The sequence below is a fragment of the Penicillium citrinum genome, assembly GCF_028827155.1.
Source record: "Penicillium citrinum strain IBT 23319 chromosome Unknown utg000005l:1.0-1900146.0:1.0-1900348.0, whole genome shotgun sequence".
In the NCBI taxonomy this organism is placed as follows: domain Eukaryota; kingdom Fungi; phylum Ascomycota; class Eurotiomycetes; order Eurotiales; family Aspergillaceae; genus Penicillium; species Penicillium citrinum.
The window spans coordinates 603,713-621,601 of NW_026622690.1; the positions used below are offsets into that span (position 1 = coordinate 603,713).

The 17,889-nt window shown below is 45.7% G+C and overlaps 8 protein-coding genes across 8 annotated transcripts; 3 read left to right on the forward strand and 5 right to left on the reverse strand.

Annotated features, from left to right (window-relative positions):
- Window positions 1-221: 221 nt before the first annotated feature.
- N7469_006056 (uncharacterized protein) lies at window positions 222-4,190 on the reverse strand (the record flags this gene model as incomplete). Its single annotated transcript, XM_056644974.1, has 5 exons — window positions 222-1,365; window positions 2,083-2,199; window positions 3,221-3,615; window positions 3,680-3,921; window positions 4,004-4,190. 5 exons carry the CDS (start codon window positions 4,188-4,190, stop codon window positions 222-224), a joined length of 2,085 nt encoding a protein of 694 aa, XP_056500212.1.
- Window positions 4,191-5,470: 1,280 nt separating this feature from the next.
- On the forward strand, window positions 5,471-5,796 carry N7469_006057 (4F5 domain protein; the record flags this gene model as incomplete). The annotated part of the gene is made up of 3 exons (XM_056644975.1): window positions 5,471-5,533; window positions 5,603-5,687; window positions 5,750-5,796. The coding sequence occupies 3 exons, from the start codon at window positions 5,471-5,473 to the stop codon at window positions 5,794-5,796; spliced, it is 195 nt and encodes a 64-aa protein (XP_056500213.1).
- A 359-nt stretch (window positions 5,797-6,155) lies between these two features.
- On the reverse strand, window positions 6,156-7,235 carry N7469_006058 (uncharacterized protein; the record flags this gene model as incomplete). The annotated part of the gene is made up of 1 exon (XM_056644976.1): window positions 6,156-7,235. One exon carries the CDS (start codon window positions 7,233-7,235, stop codon window positions 6,156-6,158), a length of 1,080 nt encoding a protein of 359 aa, XP_056500214.1.
- A 318-nt stretch (window positions 7,236-7,553) lies between these two features.
- Window positions 7,554-8,374, forward strand: N7469_006059 (guided entry of tail-anchored proteins factor 1; the record flags this gene model as incomplete). The annotated part of the gene is made up of 3 exons (XM_056644977.1): window positions 7,554-7,640; window positions 7,785-7,971; window positions 8,043-8,374. The coding sequence occupies 3 exons, from the start codon at window positions 7,554-7,556 to the stop codon at window positions 8,372-8,374; spliced, it is 606 nt and encodes a 201-aa protein (XP_056500215.1).
- A 1,839-nt stretch (window positions 8,375-10,213) lies between these two features.
- Window positions 10,214-12,636, reverse strand: N7469_006060 (uncharacterized protein; the record flags this gene model as incomplete). Its single annotated transcript, XM_056644978.1, has 3 exons — window positions 10,214-11,266; window positions 11,316-12,321; window positions 12,389-12,636. 3 exons carry the CDS (start codon window positions 12,634-12,636, stop codon window positions 10,214-10,216), a joined length of 2,307 nt encoding a protein of 768 aa, XP_056500216.1.
- A 689-nt stretch (window positions 12,637-13,325) lies between these two features.
- Window positions 13,326-14,808, reverse strand: N7469_006061 (RNA-binding protein; the record flags this gene model as incomplete). Its single annotated transcript, XM_056644979.1, has 3 exons — window positions 13,326-13,995; window positions 14,063-14,711; window positions 14,775-14,808. 3 exons carry the CDS (start codon window positions 14,806-14,808, stop codon window positions 13,326-13,328), a joined length of 1,353 nt encoding a protein of 450 aa, XP_056500217.1.
- Window positions 14,809-14,972: 164 nt separating this feature from the next.
- N7469_006062 (uncharacterized protein) lies at window positions 14,973-15,633 on the forward strand (the record flags this gene model as incomplete). Its single annotated transcript, XM_056644980.1, has 4 exons — window positions 14,973-15,068; window positions 15,119-15,304; window positions 15,366-15,477; window positions 15,533-15,633. 4 exons carry the CDS (start codon window positions 14,973-14,975, stop codon window positions 15,631-15,633), a joined length of 495 nt encoding a protein of 164 aa, XP_056500218.1.
- Window positions 15,634-16,066: 433 nt separating this feature from the next.
- On the reverse strand, window positions 16,067-16,574 carry N7469_006063 (uncharacterized protein; the record flags this gene model as incomplete). Its single annotated transcript, XM_056644981.1, has 2 exons — window positions 16,067-16,393; window positions 16,449-16,574. The coding sequence occupies 2 exons, from the start codon at window positions 16,572-16,574 to the stop codon at window positions 16,067-16,069; spliced, it is 453 nt and encodes a 150-aa protein (XP_056500219.1).
- Window positions 16,575-17,889: the final 1,315 nt, after the last annotated feature.

Here is a 17,889-nt window from a genome sequence, read left to right on the forward strand (position 1 = left end):
GAGAAAGAAGAAAAAGAAGTGGAGGGGAAGCGGTTGAGCTCGTTTCATGAAGATGATCGACGGTGCACACCGCCTCGTTCTTGTTGAATCTGTATACATAGTATGTACATATAGTTATAACTAATAGTATACATTGTTGAGTATATACATAGTATATGATAATATATAGATGATAGTTGATCATGATAGTATACAATAATTGTATAAGTGAATGATACAGTCTACTCCAGTCCCTCCGTCGCATCTCGTACAAATTGCTGTGCATTCATCCCCAACTGGGCCAAATCCACGCCGCCATGCCCCGCGAGCGTGCGTGACATGGCTTGGACCACCTCGGGCTCCTCCCAGATATTGTTCATCACCGTACTATCTGTGTCTGTGCTGCTGCCCGAGTTTATCCCCGCGTTCGTCCCACCAGTCCGAGTTCGATCCTCCAGCACGGCCATCGTTTGCCAATACAGATCATCCCGCTGCTTGAGCGATTTATCCCGTACAACCGTGTTGCGGTAAACATTCGCCGCATGGAATTTGGCTTTCGCCGCCTGCAACATCTTCTGGGCTGCAGACATCCCTTGATCAAGCTGTTCCACCGACGAAGGTTGAGCAAAGAAGAATCGATTTGTTGAGGAGAGGTAAATGACACCGGCACAGATCATATCGACAACTCCGAAGACGAATGGACGGGCCAAGGTAGAAATGTAGTAAAACCCATACCCGACCGGACCACTCTTGCCGGCCTTTTCAAGAGCAGATGCGCCGTTCAATGCATCTTGGGTGAAAACGCAAAAGAGATCCACAGCGCACAAGACTAAGCCCACGAGTGTAAATTTGCCTCGCCAGCGAGAGCATTCGGAACCCGTGAGAGGCTCCGAGGTTGAGATCAACAAGACCATCATGTGTATCAGATGTGGTAGGACGACATGGAACGGGAGGTAGAAGATGAGGTAACTGTACAGCGAATTTGTTGAGCAGAATTCGCAGTTGCTCACGGTGTCCGGTCCATAGGCAAGGTAGATCTTGCGAGCGCTGACCGAAGTGAGGTGTTCTTTAAGGCGTTCATCAGCGACAGTCAAGAGCTCATCGGATCGAACTCGGGCAAGGCGATTGAAGAGGAGATCAGTTGAGGTACTGAGATGCGATTTGGTAAGGTTGAGTACGTTTCGCTCGGGCGCATATGGTTGGAAAGGGAAGCTAAGAAAGAGGTAAAGGCAGATGACGATGAAGAGGAAGTTCAAGGCTCGTTCGGCGCCCCAGGGGACTGGGCGTGGTGGGGGACGACTTGTGATGGAAGCATTGAGATAGCGATATGCTGCTACGCCGCGTCGGAGGATGACCGGCCCAAAGAAGATGAGAAGTGATTGAAGACTGAGGTTGTGATTAGCGGCGCGTGAGACCAGGTGGAAGAGGGTTGGGTATACGAGGCTTACTTTGACCAGGTGAGTAATTCTTGTCCGGCCATGATGGCGGTAATAATGAGTACCAACTAGTAGATCATGGGGTTTAGTTGAATCCTTTTTTATTTAAGTAAGAAGGAACAAACGATTGTAATGAGATGCAAGTTGGAGATCAACAAAGATTGGACTGGAAGTTGAAGTTGGGCCAAAGCGGTCACTCGGTCCACTTTAATCAGCAGCGACAGTGTGTAAGTTAACGAGTTTATATACATAGGAACTACTTTGTTTTCATAGTATGCTTCACAACAATTTAATCTTATTGAAAATATATGTTATACTAGATTTATATGATCCTGTAATTATACAACCACACAATCAATAACCATTAGCAGCTCGTAAACATCTACCATCCTGATAATAATTCGTGTACCGACAGGGACGGAGTATAAGCGTGGAACTAAGTTCGAATATCTTTCTTTCACACAATATCTGACACGGTCAGTTTAATTCCCCGGAGATGGAAAAGCATCAATACAGTATATAGCCCATTCTATTCTATACAATTCCCGCTGAACATAAAATGAAAACATCCCCCTAATCCCCAGGCATGACCAAACCCACCGCCACCTAAGCATTTTTCGTACGAAGAAGACCAAGCTGCTCCCGAATCCCCTTTAACTCCTTCAACCGATTCTCCTCACTTTCCTGTAATAGGCGAAGGTGCTCTGCCTTGAGTTTATTGAATTCATCGTCCAATCGGTGGTGCCAGGGGTATAAAACACAAACTTGAAAGCAAAGGGCCGAACTTGCGATCACAAAGTTTGTTAAGGAGAAACCGCGGGTAATCAGCATATTCTCTGTGCTGTAGTGCCTAGTACTGTGGCTAGGCTAGGATAGGCTAGGGTTCTTGGTTGTATGGTTGTTGTAAGTGTGTGCGTTGTGAAGTAGTTGATGCTGCTGACAGATTGGGAATTGTGACTAGGAGTACATATTTGATCAATACATGCTCTTATACACTTGTGTAGGATACTAGCAGTGAGGAGGAATTACCTTGAGAGTGGAGAGACTTTGGTATAAAGTGATGTTCTTGGTGTGATCCGGGTTTATAGCAGTGAAAAGAAAGAAAAGGTGAAGATGGGGGAATGCCAGGAGTAGTTTATACTAATTCCTACTCATTATATCATTAGTATCAGGCAGATCCCGAAAGTTCCTCGTAATACCAGGCTAGAAATATCATACTGGCAGCAATTGTGATCTCGGTCGAATGCTTCTTATCAGATTGAAGGTATACACTCACAACACAGTACCTGAGTGCATCCATGGATCTATTAAAGTTCATTCCAAGATCCCATAGAACTTACATACTTCTATAGATATCCATATACCCTCTCCTTCAAACATAAACGATTTATTCAATCAACATTTACAAGTAGATAATTATTTTACCGTATTGGCTGGTATCGAAGAGTCCCCCCCCCCCGGAACCCCTTTCGGCCGAACCGGCATATTCTCGGCATCAGAGATGAGGCTCAATTCCATCGCAAGGTTAAAACAAGAACATCTTCAACTTCAACTTCAAGAGGGAATGCAAAAAGAAAGACAGAGAGAGATTGGGAGTATGTCTCATTGAATCACTGACTACCAGCAGACAGCAAGAAACAAGATATTTTGAGCAACAGAAAAAAAAACAAAGAGGGAATCTGAAATGCAAAATAATCACACGCAATGCCCATCAACTCCAAATATTCCCCCATAACGCCCATCGCTTCCAGAATCATTCCATCCGGCCATTTCCATGAACTTCCACTTCCCCCCTAACCACAAACTAGACCATGTTCGCCGCGTTCATCTGTCGCATCGCTGGATGATACGCTTCCTCAGGAAACGGCACACCCTCCGAATTTCGCGAATAATGAGACGAAGCCGCGTCGTCGTGAACAGGTGGTTGGAGGTGCGTGGTATCACCATCATTACCACCCATCCGCATTGGACCGGAGATCTTAATTGGAAAGCGGCCGGTGAGTCGTTTCGTTGCTCGCTTTAGGGCATTTTCACGTTGTGGTTCCGGCGTGTAAGTTGGCGGGTATTCTTCGCGTTTGATTCCGAGTTGGAGGGAGCGTTGGCTATTTGTTCGACTTATTACTTGATCTTTTGCACCGGCGCCGTAGATTCGGACTTGTCGGGCGCTAATGCGGGGTTCACGGTGACTAAAGATAATGGTCTGTTGGTTTGTCAGTATATGGAGTATCGGGGAAGGATATTGGTATTTTGTGCTAGTGACATACCGCGACGGCATTCATCACGCTCATGACCATTGCTAGGATCCCTGCTGAGATAACTATGCGCCAGAAGGCGAGTCCGAGAGAGTCTTGGCTCATTTCTTTGGTGTTGAGGTTGCCCAGGACTGCGACACCGAGGATCATCATAGCGGCTGCTAGACCGAGGAAGCCTGCCTCGTCTCCGAAGAGTGGCCAATTGCGATTGAAGTAGTTTCTAAAGAGCGGGAGCTCAGTGATAATTAAAATGACTGCGTGGAAAGTCTGTTAGTACGGCCATCTCGTGGAAAGTTTTGCAGGAGACCTGACGGAGGCAGATCGATCTATACTCACTCGTGATAAGAGCCATGACGGCGTGTGTCACGGCCTGGAAGAAGAAAAACCCATTCAACATGTGGATTTTGACCTCCATAACAACACAAGAGGCAATGATATCGAGGAAGACGATAATGTTGATGGCACGAATGGTGTTTAGAATTACGTATCCCGGTCCAGCCAAGGATTCCTTGAGTTTCCCCATCATGACAGCGAATATTGATAACTCAGCTGCACCGAAAACACTGCACTTAGAAAAGGAGAAAATGAAAAATGGCAAGAGAGGGAAGAGAAACAGAGTCAAGAGTCAAATCAGAGATTGTATACGAGACTTGCTTCGGAGCGCGACTTTTATGGGAAGGAAGCAACTGGCCAGCCGGAAGCTTGTCGTCCCACAAAGGAGAGACAGAAAAAGAACAAAGGGACAAACACGAGCGAATCGAGGAAATAGGTTATTAAAAGAAAAGAAATAATAGTTGAGGGCAGAAGAGCTGGTGCCGAGAATATCTACTTTTCTTCACGGGGTACATTCACCAAACCACGCTCATTCAAGTTCAGGGCGGCTATTGTCTCGTGTTCCATGCAGGCGACAATAGGAGCCTGAAAATAGAACCTGAAACAATTGCCGAAGGATATTTTCAGGTATCTTCCGGGATATTGTTGGCATTCTTTGTTGTTCAGGCGGATTTGGACGTTTCATCCTGAATTAGGGCAGCCATTGATATTGTTCAGTGGTGGGAGTAGGGGATGTAGTAGCCCGATTGGGATCCGATTAGAGTCAGATCTCGAAGTTGATCGGGAAGAATGATTGGAAGAGAAACACTGATGAATCGAGAGGTGAAACTGGGCCCATCGTGGCGGTTAAAGAGATTGGAGCTTGATTCGGGTCTTAATGAAGCCCTAAGTTGTAGTATGATAGGGGTGGGATTGTCAACTTTCGAGCACATGGCTGGTTATTCAGAACATAGAAGCATATCACCATCCACACTATCTCGGTCATACCATTTCTATTCAATAATCAATCCTTTATCATTTTTCAATTCCTTTCTGCAGGAGGATCCGGTTGACACCTGCGGCTCTCCACGTCCAATCACAACGGCTGCGCAAGCGCCAGAAGGTTGCAGATTTGAACGAACTCCTTCATTTTAGCTATTGGTTAAACAAGCCTATTTTGAATGACAGAAATAATTTACTTAGACGAGTTCTTCCATATACTATTTTATGTATCAGAGAATTGGGATTCAAATACATATACTATATTAGTGTACTATATGCTGTATACTGTAGTAATGTAGAAAAATGATTCGCCCCGCCAAAAAAAACTCACAAACTCCGCCCCGCATTCTTTTTCTTTCTTTTTCCCTTCTTTTTCCCCTTCTTTTCCTTCTCTCCTCCACCAGTCTCCATTCTTCGGTTTCCACTCTCCACCGCTCATCACCTTTTTTTTTTTTTAATCTTCCTCCACAGTCCTTTTGCGAATCCGCCATGACGCGGGGTAACCAGCGTGATACTGACCGGGCTAAGGCCCAGAAAAAGGCCGCATCGGCGGTTCGTTTCTCCTCATTCTCAACATCTTATCTTCCAATAATTAGATCTCTAACTTGAACTTTTGTACAGAAAACCAAGAATACCATGTCTGGTACTCAGTACCAAAAGGCCAAGGAGGATGCCGCGACTATTATGCGCGAGAAGCAAAAGAAGGGTGAGTTTGCCACGACGCAAATTGAAGCTGAATCTTTTTAACCTTCATTTCTGTTATTTTAGCCGACGAGAAAAGAGCCGCTGAAGCAGCCGCTGGTAAAAAGAAATGACCTATAATTTCCCTCTCCATCCACACCTGTCATACCTTCGCCCTGCCCGCAATATCGGCCTGATACGCTCCCCGGGGTGGAATACAAAGCGCAGACACAGGCGCATTGCTTAATTTGCTTGGAATATCAAATCAACTCAGGGAGGGAATGAATCTGAATCATCGGGTGTGGTGGAGTTTGGTCAATTTTTCCTACTTCTACTTGGCCTCTTCTTGAACTTCTGCCAGCGACTAGCGCGGAGTTAGCACCGGCGTTTATTATCCCAGCGTACAAATACATTTCCAATACATAGCGAATATCTACGAATCATGAGATCACCTTCATTGTTATTTCTTTGTTAATCATATCATATACACTGGTCATGTTAGATCAGAACTCTCAATTGCTGCTGATGCCCAGTATGCACGAGCTCTCGAGAGTCGATTGCGCCAGGGCCATTTCCCAGAAGACAACTCTATAGAATCAGTCTCCGTTTGCTTAAACTCAAGACGAAAAGTCTCGTCAAGTATATCCTCAAGACCAAACTTCCGCGTCGCCTGATCAACAAACGTCCACAAACTCTCGCCTTCCCACCCAACACCCAACGCAAAGCGAAGAACTCGTTTCACTGCATTCGCAGAAATCTCGAAATCTTCCCGCTGATCCAGCAAGTATATGGCGAACATCCAGCCTGAAATGTCACGCGGACTAGACAAGCTCCATTTCAATACCGAATCTATCAAGTCTTTCATGTCGCAGTCCATTTGGCCATCACCACATTGATCCTGAATAGCACGGACAATAGTAGAATGAACATTACGCATATATGTAAAAGCATAATAATTCTTCGGATGTAATTCTCCTGCACGCAGCACGATATCAAGTTCTGCCCGTTCAAGCTTCTTCAAAGCAGAGATATCTGACTTTCGCATCTGAATCAAAAATCCAAGGACCCAAAGCCGATGGGACCATAGAGTCGGAGATTTCGTATGTCGATGAAGCGGTGAACATTGAAACGATTGCAAGAGCGTAAGTTCCGTCTCCAACATCTCTTCCAAGAATGTTGAAGAGATCTTCTCTGATTCACCACGGCGCGAGATAGCTGCCAGCAGCCAATTCTTGCGCCAGTTGCAAGCAGTGAGATGTTCGCAATCGAATAGCAGAATAACCTCTGTGATAATATGACTAGGAATTTCGATATATTCAGATTCATGTTTACCGCATTGTTGAATATCTGCAAAAAGCTCATTCGATGACATTGGTTTTAACCGTTTGGTGAAGAGTTGACGAGCATGTAGGAAGGCCTGTACGAGTGCTCTTTTGGTGATACCAATCGAATTTCCATCTTGTAAGAATGAACTCCCCAGACTTGAGGGGATGATCTCGATTTCTAGCACTTGTTTATGTCTAGATGATAAGACTGAGACGAGAAGGTTGAATGCTTCCTCGGGGGTCGCCATTGGAATTCATATATTCACAGAGGTTTTTGTTTCATAATCTCCTTCTCTTTCTCCGCTTAAAATGAAAGAGAAATAGAAAATCAAATAGGCGATTAAATTGATATCAAAAAAGAATGAGAAAAGGTCGAGGAGTTCAAGTGGAGAGAAAGTCAAGGCGGAAAGGAAAGCACTTCGTCATTCGCCCCTCGCCAACTTCTCCCTCCAACTTCAACTTCAACTTGTCCCCCCACGAGCGCTCTTCTTGCGACATCGCCTTCGTGCATCTGGGCTTCTCCGGCCATTCGCATCGACATCGGGTCGAATTTATTTCTCGCCATCATGCTGTCCCTCATTCTCACCGTGCTCTTTGTGCACGTCGCGATCTACCTGATCAACACTATCGGCGCAACCACAATCGATAACTTGGTAAGTTGAGCGCGAGCAATACACTTAGAGACTAGGGTTCCATCAGTGTAGTACTCTGATATTGCCGTTATCGCCGCCGTTACTGCTACTACCGCTGCTACTCTCCTGCCCTCCTCAACTCCAGGCTAATAGTCACCCCTACAGCTATGGCTCCTCTACCTCAAACTCCCCACCTCGACTTCAAGAAACGCCCGTGAACAGCAGCGCATGAAGCGCGAAGTCCTCCAACTCAAGCGCGAAATGAACAGTACCAGTTCACAAGACGAGTTCGCTAAATGGGCCAAGCTCCGAAGAAGACACGATAAGAGCATGGAGGAATACGAAGCGATGAGTACGTGTTCACATGGGCATTTCCCCAAGTCCACTTCTGCCTTCAAATCTAACACCGATATCTTTCTCTAGACAAATCAATTTCCTCGCAAAAATCCTCTTTCGACTGGACGGTCAAAATCGCCCGCTGGCTCAGCACAACTGGTCTCAAGATCTTCTTGCAATTCTGGTACTCGAAAACCCCCGTCTTCGCTCTACCGGCTGGCTGGTTACCCTACGCTGTTGAATGGATTCTTTCGTTTCCGCGCGCTCCGCTGGGTCATGTTAGTATTCAGGTTTGGAGTAATGTGTGTGCGACCGCGATTGCTGTTGCCGGTGAAATTATCGGTGGTGTAATTGCGCAGGCTATTGGGGAAAAACAGAAAGAAGCTCAGTCTGTACCGGAGAAGAAGGCTCAGCAATAAGAATGAGTCCTCGCACTGAAATATTTTGCATGGTGTATTTATATTGGATTGGTATGGGTGTTTATTTCATATCTACGTGGTCATGAATATTGCATAGCCATCATATCAAGTTAAGGAATATTATTTTATTTTTTGGATGAAACTAAGTAAAAAACTAAATTGAAGAGAGTAATAAACCCCTGGAATTGACCAGCTAGTAAATTGTATTGTTCATCAGATATTGAAAAATCGTTTCTCGTCAAGGATTCCCTGCCGTAGCTAGGGAATCTCGGGGCTTGACTCTATGATTGGTATATCATCCCGCGAACAAACAAAAGCAAGGCAAAAGTCCTATACTATCCATGGAGTCATCCCTGGAATTTTGGTTTTGAATAAAAAGTCCGACCCCTTCGACAGGGTTTCTGCAGAGAATCATCAATCTCCACCGCTTTGCCATAAGCTACAGACTTCGAAAAGAAAAAAGGGTATTCAGAACTCCTCGCCTCAAGAATGAGCCCCATTGAGTTACCTCCGCTAACGAAGGCAATCGCATGACTATCGAACAACGACGAAAAGCAACCCAATACAAGAGAGATGAATCCCTCTTCCCCACTCCAATACAACCCCATCACCCCATTGTATCCAGTACACCTTGCGGTATACCGTCGGATGATGGGAAGTTGCAGTTCGGATGGGATAGGGCAGTAAACCGCTATCAAATTGCTTTTATGGCGGTGCGTTTCCGCATTGCCTGGCTTTAACTTTGATCGAAATCAAAGCGCAGGGTGTCCGGGGACTTTCTCCCAAAGCGAGTTTGAAAGGAGAGATCTCCTTTGTGTGTAAGCTTTGAATGCGATTCTTTGAGCGAGGAGTTGGGGAGGAAGAAGACTGGGTCTGCTGCTTTTTTTTTCTTATGTGCTAAGAGTGTCATGTGATTTACTAGTACTATTGTAGTTAGATTGGAAGAGGTCATGTGACTATATTGTCTTGCCGGCAGCTCAGTTCAGTTGATCGATAATATAGCTTATAGTTAGTTAGTATCTCACTGTAATATATGGTAGAATTTTCTCATTCGAGAGGTTGAGAAAGCAAAAACAAAACTCTATCGTTTCGGCTTCGTCAATTGCAAGATGTTCTGATCGGGAGCAAAAAAATGGACGAATGGCGATTCGAACGCCAGACTTCTCGCATGCGAAGCGAGCACTCTACCAACTGAGTTATACGCCCAGGAATGTACTTCATTTTAAGAAACTTGCAAACATATCCCTAAATAGGTTATGCTGAGAAACAGAGTCATTCAAATAGTCAGTATACCCATATATAATTTTAGCACAGTCTTATATATAATCATTTCATTGACTTCAAGTTCAAAGAGACCAATATTCCGTTTGAGAGGTCCGAGAACTTAAAGTCCAGTTCCCTATAGGTCCATAACCTTGTGGAATTCACGAATGTTGTATCTCCATTCAAGCTTTCCATCCAAATTATGTTGGAGCGACAACCCTCCCAGTGCTCTACATTTTTTTTTCATATGGTCCTAATACGCATTTGAGGTCACATTTGAATCGTTAGATTAGTTTTGAGACATCGTGAGAGGGACTAGAAGTGCACAGTGGGAATAGTAGTGTTGTAGTATTATACCCAGTAATGTACCATTCTGTACTACACCACCTAGTAGTAAGTACTATCTATAAGTAGGCAGGCAACAAAAGCTTGAATCCAAGAACGATAGGACTATAAGATATATAAGTATCAGACCGTCATCTCCAGGTTCTAGTACATCATCAGTACTCTTAATTGAGAATTAGTACGCCCCGACACCTGAAATGATTTCAAACACATCCACGACCGCTACTAGCCCTAATTTCCAACTGTGGCCGCAGCCTGATGACGTTTCGACGAAGACCACCAACTTCTCAATGAGCTCCCCTTGCTGTAACTACTAGTAGTAGCACCGCTATTCGTTTTCCTTGGCTCCACCCCCTTCAAAAGTGCAACTATACCCATCGTAGCCGAAATACCCTTCTCTGGAAGATCCTTTCTCTGCCCTTTCTTGATAGCAAATTGCAAAGCCGTCTGGCCGACTTCATCTTGATTGCGAACATCAGCCCCTGCGGCAAGTAAAGCCTTGACCATTTCCGAACTGCCGATATGAACAGCGAAATGTAGAGGATATAACGGACCCATTCGTTTGGCGCTGCTCCAGTATACGGGATGATTCACATTTGCTCCAAATTTGATGACCATTTGTAGGCCTTCGATTCCTGCTCCTTCCATTGCGTCGTTGGTCACTGAGGTTGCGCATTTTGGATTCAGTGAGAGGAGGTAGTTGCATATATCCAGGTTACGCGATTGGAAGGCGTATGTGATGTCTTCTTCGGAGACGTGGCTTGCTTGGGTTGCTGCAACTTGAACACCTTCTAGCCAGTTCATTCTTGTGATAAGCTGAATGGTATCGGGACTTCTTATTCCATAACTCAGTAATAACTTTGTCATGGCCTGATCCTTTTGGCTTATCGCTTTATGGAGAACGTTGAGAAGTGACTTCCAAGGGTCACACGGTCCAATCGTTATTTTAGACTTTTTCGCGAGCATTTCTCCTACCTCGAGCATTTCTCGTGCGGTAGAACGAAACCTATTAGCAACCATGTCCCCTGTTTGTAACCCTTTTGTAAGAAGACAAGCGTGCTCCAGAAGAATGCGGAGTACTTCAATGTTGAGACCCTCGATTGCGAGTTCAAAGATATTGGTAGCAACGATTGCGTCAGTACTGTTGGAGCCGGTATCTAACAATATCTGCACCAAGCGATAATGACCAAGACGAATCGCACATCCAAGTGGAGTTATTGTCTTGCCTTTCGCCCAACCGCAGTAAACCGAGCTATGAATCAAATATCCTCGAGCCAAAAGCGTCTGCGCAAGGAGTGTATTACCCATCATGCAGACTGCGGCAAAAAAGGACCGGGCCAGAAAATCCTTGGTCTTTTTCCAGCCCATCTAGACAGGCCCGGTACATCTGTAGAGCTGAATTTCCAGAGAGAAGAACCTCCCACTGGAATGCATAATCTATACTCTTTTTCATGTCTCCTTTCTGCATCAGAGCCTTGAAATCCTTTTGAATGGTGTTCCGCCCGGAAATATTTAGAAGCAGACGAAGTTTTGCTGCCTCTTGATTGTCCCCGGTATACTCGTAAATATGGGCAAGTAACTCAATGGCCTCGTTATGAAGCAGCTGCATGGTTCCAACATTTAGTTGTGTTTCGTTAATAACCCTTCTGCAGAGCGACTTCGCACGTTCGGTATGATCTCGGTTCAAAAGATCTCGAGCAGTCTGAAGTTCACGGATATAGCATTGTTCCTCTGTAGCAGGCTGGTCCAGCTCTGCCTTTGCTTGCACATGTGGAATTTTTGCATTCTGGAACGTATTTGTGCTAGCATGGAAGCCCTTTCGCCCCGGGGCTGACTCATTGGTACTTGTGTTTGAAATAGGTTTGCTCTGTATCCACCCTCGAGCCTTGCTAGACGGCTCTTGGGCAGTAGAGAGGTTATCGGAATGGGGGCCATGCGTAGTGGCATTCGCGCTTTCATCTAAGGCGACTGCAACATCTAGACTTCGTAGAACGGTAGTCGATACAGATTCTCTCTCATCTCTTCGAGACTGGGACAATTTGGACAATTGTTTTATTTGTTCACGAAGCTGGGTAACCCCCTCCAAGACATTCTTTTGTTTGGCTGTATTGGTTTCTTGAGCTCGAAGAAAGAGACAGACGTTGATCATTTGAAGGTTCATGTTCATCGCATTGTGAAATGAGATGATTCGGCTTCGGAATAGAGTCAACTGCTTCTCTTTGCCATTTATCTTCCAATGACTTGCCACTCGACTCATGGTCTGGCCAACACGGCCATGAGTCTGGCTCTCGGTGAGAAGGTTGTAAACATGCTTTATAGTTTCGTCACAATCCTTGATACTGCTATTTGTTAGATAAATCGTATGACCCAGCGACTGGAAAATGAACCATCCAAGAATGCACTTACCAAGCGCTTAGCGAGTCAAGCAAGTTAGCTTGATCTCCCAATTTCTTGCTCAGAGACTTGTCATGCTTTCTCAAAGCCATGTGCACGCTATCCAGCGCTTTCGACAAGGTAGTCAGGTCTTGCCCGAAGAGAGAGAAAACATCATTAACGTTCTTGACTTCATCGGCGTATTTGAAAACGGCCTTGGCGACTTCTATGCAGGTGGCACTAATACTCACGGCCGCGTCCGCGATAGATAATGGATCCATCAGTCTGAGCCAAAAGCTTTGAGAAATTGGTTTCAATGAAAGGATAAAGGAAAGCAACACAAGTCGTGGTTAAAATAATAAAGACTTTAACCTAAGGGACAATTACCATAAAAATCCACTGGCTAGCACTACTCGCCCAAAAAAAGGTCCGGCGTGAAAGTCGGCGGTTAGGGCCAGCGGCTATACATTTGAAACAACATCGTCCATTGCTAGTACATTTTAGGGTCTAATTTTGGATTCTTGATCTGCGCGATTAAAAATAATATACTTAAGCGCTTATGCTACTGAGCCGCTTTCCATATCTTACATAGACTAGGTGTTTCACTTGACGCTCTTCGCTGGGACAAGCGCCAGGATATTCATGTTCGTCGTGTCTGAGCCCCCAAGACCTGGCAAGATTCTTGTCCACGAGGAACCTTCGAAAATACTTTTGAAACCTAGTATTTACGTATCAGGAAGAGAGTAGCGTGCGTAATATTCAACCTTCAAGGTTGAAAGTCACCGAGTCTCAATTTCGAAGGAATAATGTGCCAGTAATAGCACATTGGGTGATGGCACTCCTAGTAATAAATAATTGAGACGCGAAGACTGAATTGGTAATAATATCGATGTCATTGACCCTAACGATGCATGAATAGGATATTGAAAAGAGATACACGAGAAAAAAAAAACACAATTTTATACACCATTTAAGCCTTGGCCTTAGCCTTGCCAGCCTTCTTCGCCTTCTTCTCAACAACAGGCGATTTCGTCACAGTCGCCTCCTTAGTCTCCTGATCCGCCTTCTTGCCCTTCTTAGCCTTCTTGGGGGTATCTTCTTTGGCAGGAGGGGCCTCAACAGCCTTCACAGGCTCCTCGGCCGGAGTCTCAGTCTCAGCCGGGGTCTCGGCAGCTTCAACAGCCTTAGGCTCCTGGATAGGAACATCCTCTACGGCCTTAAGCTGAGGAAGATTGAACTCATAACCCAGATCCTTCAGCTTCTTAGCCTTGGAAAGGCGCTTCTTCTGCTCCTTGGCGATACGCTCGGCCCACTGCTCACGGGTCTTGCCCTTTTCAAGTCGCTTCTTCTCGATGCGGTTCCAGGGAGTCTTCTTAAATCGACGGTTGGCGCCCTTCCAGACCTCGGGATGCAAAGATTCCGAAGGAACGAACTTGCACTTCAGGATGTGGCCGTACATAAGGTAGTTGTCCATAGTCTCGGCGACGATCTTAGCAACGGTGACAGAGTTGAACTCGACGAAGGCGTAGTGCTTGGAACGACCGGTAATACGGTTACGGGAAAGACGGAGACGAGTAATTTCGCCGAATTGAGAGAAGTAGGCGCGCATTTCGTGCTCGTAGAAACCGTGGGGAATACGGCTGAAAAAAAGGTTAAATGTTAGCGGTTTGTTCGTGGAGTAGCCCATATAAAATTGAGATGACTTACCCGATGTAAACGGTACCGGGTTCCTCTTGGGTACCAGCGTTCTTCTTCTGCTTCTTCAAGAGCTTTTGCTTGATCTTCTTGGAGTCTGGGATCCTGGGCACTGGCTTGCCGGCCTCGAAGCCCTCGTCGCCAGAGTCATCTTCGTCACCACTGCTCTCGAAACCCTTGATCAGGGCGGCAGTCTGATCATCCTCGGCCTCCTCAACTTCCTCGTCATCCTCATCAATGTCTTCCTCCTCGTCTTCGCTGTCGTCTGAAGCGGCAGAGTCGACAAGGAAATCTTCATCATCAGACTCGTCAGACTCCTCAGCAACCTCCTCGGCCTTTTTAGCCTTAGAGGCAGCCTTCTTTCCAGCTGGTGCACTCTCTTCCTTCTTAGACTTCTTGTTACCAGCCTTCTTCTCGGCGGGGGAGGGAGCAGCTGTCTCCTCGTCGTCGCTCAAGAAATCAGCAGCGCGCTTGCGGGGCTTGACCTGACGGGCGGATTGGCCATTGGTCTGAGCAGCGGTCTCAGCAGCGTTCTTCTTGGTCTTCTCGACACCCTTATCAGCCTTCTTAGGGGCAGGCTTGGGAGTGTTGTCCTTGGGTTTGGCGGAAGAGACGTCTTGCTTCTTAGTTTTTTTGGCAGGCGAGTCGGTAGCGACAGCGGCTATTGACAAAACAATTGTTAGCAAAAAAAAGACAAATTATTTCTCTGACATTTCAAACATACCCTTGCGCTTCTTGTCCTTCTTATCGGGGGCCATTTTGAAGTGATGTGGTTGAAATTGAAGACTGAAAGCAATCAACGCCGGCCGAACTTTTTTTTTTCTCTGCGGATTTGCGCCAAGGCGGTCAGCCCCCACAGGCGGCGGCTTCAACGTCCACTCTTTAACTCTTCGTCGTTCCTTTTCTTCTCAGTGGATCGGCCATGGGGAAGTCTAAGAATGATCCGCCGACCCATGAGGAAATCTGGGATGACTCTGCTCTTGTACGATCCTGGGATGAGGCTGTTGAAGAGTACCAGGTATGTTTTGGCCATAAACTCACGTGATCGTTATCTGACCAGCCGGACAGCTATATCACAGTATCCATGCCAAAGGAGAGAATGTCGAAGATGTCTTGAAAGAGGCCGAGGATGCCGGAATTACGCAGGGTGATGATATGGATGAAGATGTGGTGCTCGAGGAGAGTACTGTGGAGGTAACTGAGCAACCAATGCCAAAAGTAGAGACTCAGGCTGAGCCCGACTATGAGCCTCAGGTATGTTATTTATATATAGTGTTTGGTTTGAAGGGCTGGACAATAATTAACAATGATGCAGGATACACCAATGAACCAGGAGAACTCTGCTCGTCAATCATTTCCAGCTGCCGGTCCGAAAGCAGCACCACCAACAGGTACTATGCCGATGCCAGAAGCGGTCATGGCTAATGGTAAGTCTTGCATCGAAATCTCTAAGCATCGAATGAATTGCCTAACTCTCTCTAGTCCAAGATGAAAATTTGAAACGTCTAATGATGTCTTGGTATTTTGCCGGCTACTACACCGGTCTCTATGAAGGCCAACAGCAAGCTCAAGGGAAGAGCTGATCATTCAACAAGCCTTCACAACTTGGCATACCTCATATTTGCATGCAATATTCCTTTGAATGGCACAAGAGGCAGAATATGTCTCATCTACGAACAACTTCATGAGTCTATCTTATCTAGTACTTCGATATATTTTAATGACATTAAACCTTTGAATAATCTCCTAATTGGACTATCAAGTGCTGCGTCTCCTAAATACGATTTCATAATAACCAAAATCAATGGCTTCCTGCTTCCCCAAGGTTGTTCTACATGATTGGAATCAAATGGCCACATGGGTAATTGTCAAAATATGAAATAAAGTTTCAATGTTGAATGATATTCAGCAAATGTCAACGTGCCCTTTGTCCCCCAAAGATTTCCACCGTGGTATAAAAATCCCCTTCCATTCTTCATCTTTTCATAAATCAACGAAAGTAAGTAGTCGTGACAATTACAAAGTACCACCAGTTCCACCGAGAAGGCCACCAACGATTGGGAGAGCACCTAGGGCGTTGGGCTTAGAAGTAGGATGGGTGGTGTGTGTCGCAGTGGGAGTAGCGAAGTTACCAGAGTACTTCTTCTCGGTAGCAGTAGGTGCTTCCTTCTTGGGGGCCTCCTGCTTAGGAGCCTCCTGGTTGGCTACCTTCTTCTCCTCTTGACCAGTGCCAGCGGGCTTCTCGCTTTTCTGGGCATTGGCAGAAGGAGCCGGCTTATCGTCCTCTTTCTTCTTGTCGTCGGCATGCTGGGGGTCAAGAGTCTCCATGAGCTTGGGGAGTTTCTAAACACAATCGTTAGTCACCAGAATATTGGCTATATAATTTCAAAATTCGAACCTCAAGTCCACCAAGAGCCTTAGTAAGTCCGAAGCCGTGACCCTCGTCACGCTTGGTGGGAAGCGACATTGCGCAAGTTGCCAGAACCAGGAAGGTGGCGATGAAGGGAATGCTGAGGCGAGTCATTTTGAATAGTATATGTGGATGAAAATGTAGATTGAGAAATAGAAATTATGTTCAGATGAGGGTTCAAACGAGTGGAAGAGCGTAGAGCTTGGAACTTGAAGCAATGACCTCTAAGATGTAAAGAAGGTAGAGATCAAAGATGAAAGGGCATGATCGCGCGCGACGGAGGAAAAACATGTAGCATTTATATCCAACCCCTTCCCTCCCTTCTGTCTAACTATGGAACAAGAATGGAACATGACAGGGGGATGAAGGAGGACAGGACGGGGTTACAGTACTCTTGCGCGTTTCCGAGGTATTTTTTGCTACGGACCGCGTCAACCAATACTAAATTGGCATGGTAAGTATATTTTCAGCCATTATCAAGAAGGAATGGTCGTGTTTGATGAAGCAAATGTCAAGCCAATTTTAGTTTGTATGTGAGCTTCTGTGAGGTACCGGCGCGGATAGTCTCAGGTGCATACCACTGTATACTGTAGTGATCTGCCGGAACTTCGCGCAAGGGGTTATTTGATCCAGTAGAAGTGCTGGAGTGAAAGATGAGATCCAATGTAAAGCCCTACGAGGGATTGAGTGGGGATCGCATTCCAATCGGGAGATTCTTTCGTATCATTTTGCCTGATCAACATCAACATCGTGCAACAACACGCCTCGAAACAGTTCAATTTGGACAACAAATCCCGATATTGCATAGTACTAGTAGGTCGTGCTTTTGAATAGAAAACACTATGTGAGTAGGAAAGATACAAGTCAAATATTAATGATATTTTGTTGTCTAAAGATGCAGCAAGGCCCAAGGCAACGCAGATCCTAATCCTAAATGCATTCCACATCCCTGGGAAGAATGCAGACTCTTGACTCAAGTATCACAAGTGATCGCGCAACTCAAAGCACACAAGAAACCATATATAAAATATTCAAGGAATGTACCTCCCTACTTTGACACGCACAGCCCCATATAGAGGAGCGGACGCAACACGAGGGAGTCTCCAGAAGGATCTTGTCCAACTGTAAGGTCTCACTTTTGGCACACTATTGACCTCGAATATCATTGAGCGATGGACGAACGAGACTTCGAAGGTGCCAAATTTGGGATTAGGGAAGGGTAGGTATGTATTCGTGATAATTCGTCGAGTATGCTACGGTGTTGTGGTTGCATTTGCAAAATGCGTTCCAGTCCTATGAGTTAGTTCATGCCAGTATCAGCATGGTGCTAGAATACCCATTCACACGGCTTTTTCTCGAACCAATGGTCGTGCATCAAGCTGAAAAAAACATCACATTCAGCATGGACACGGCCAATAGCTTGAGAGGA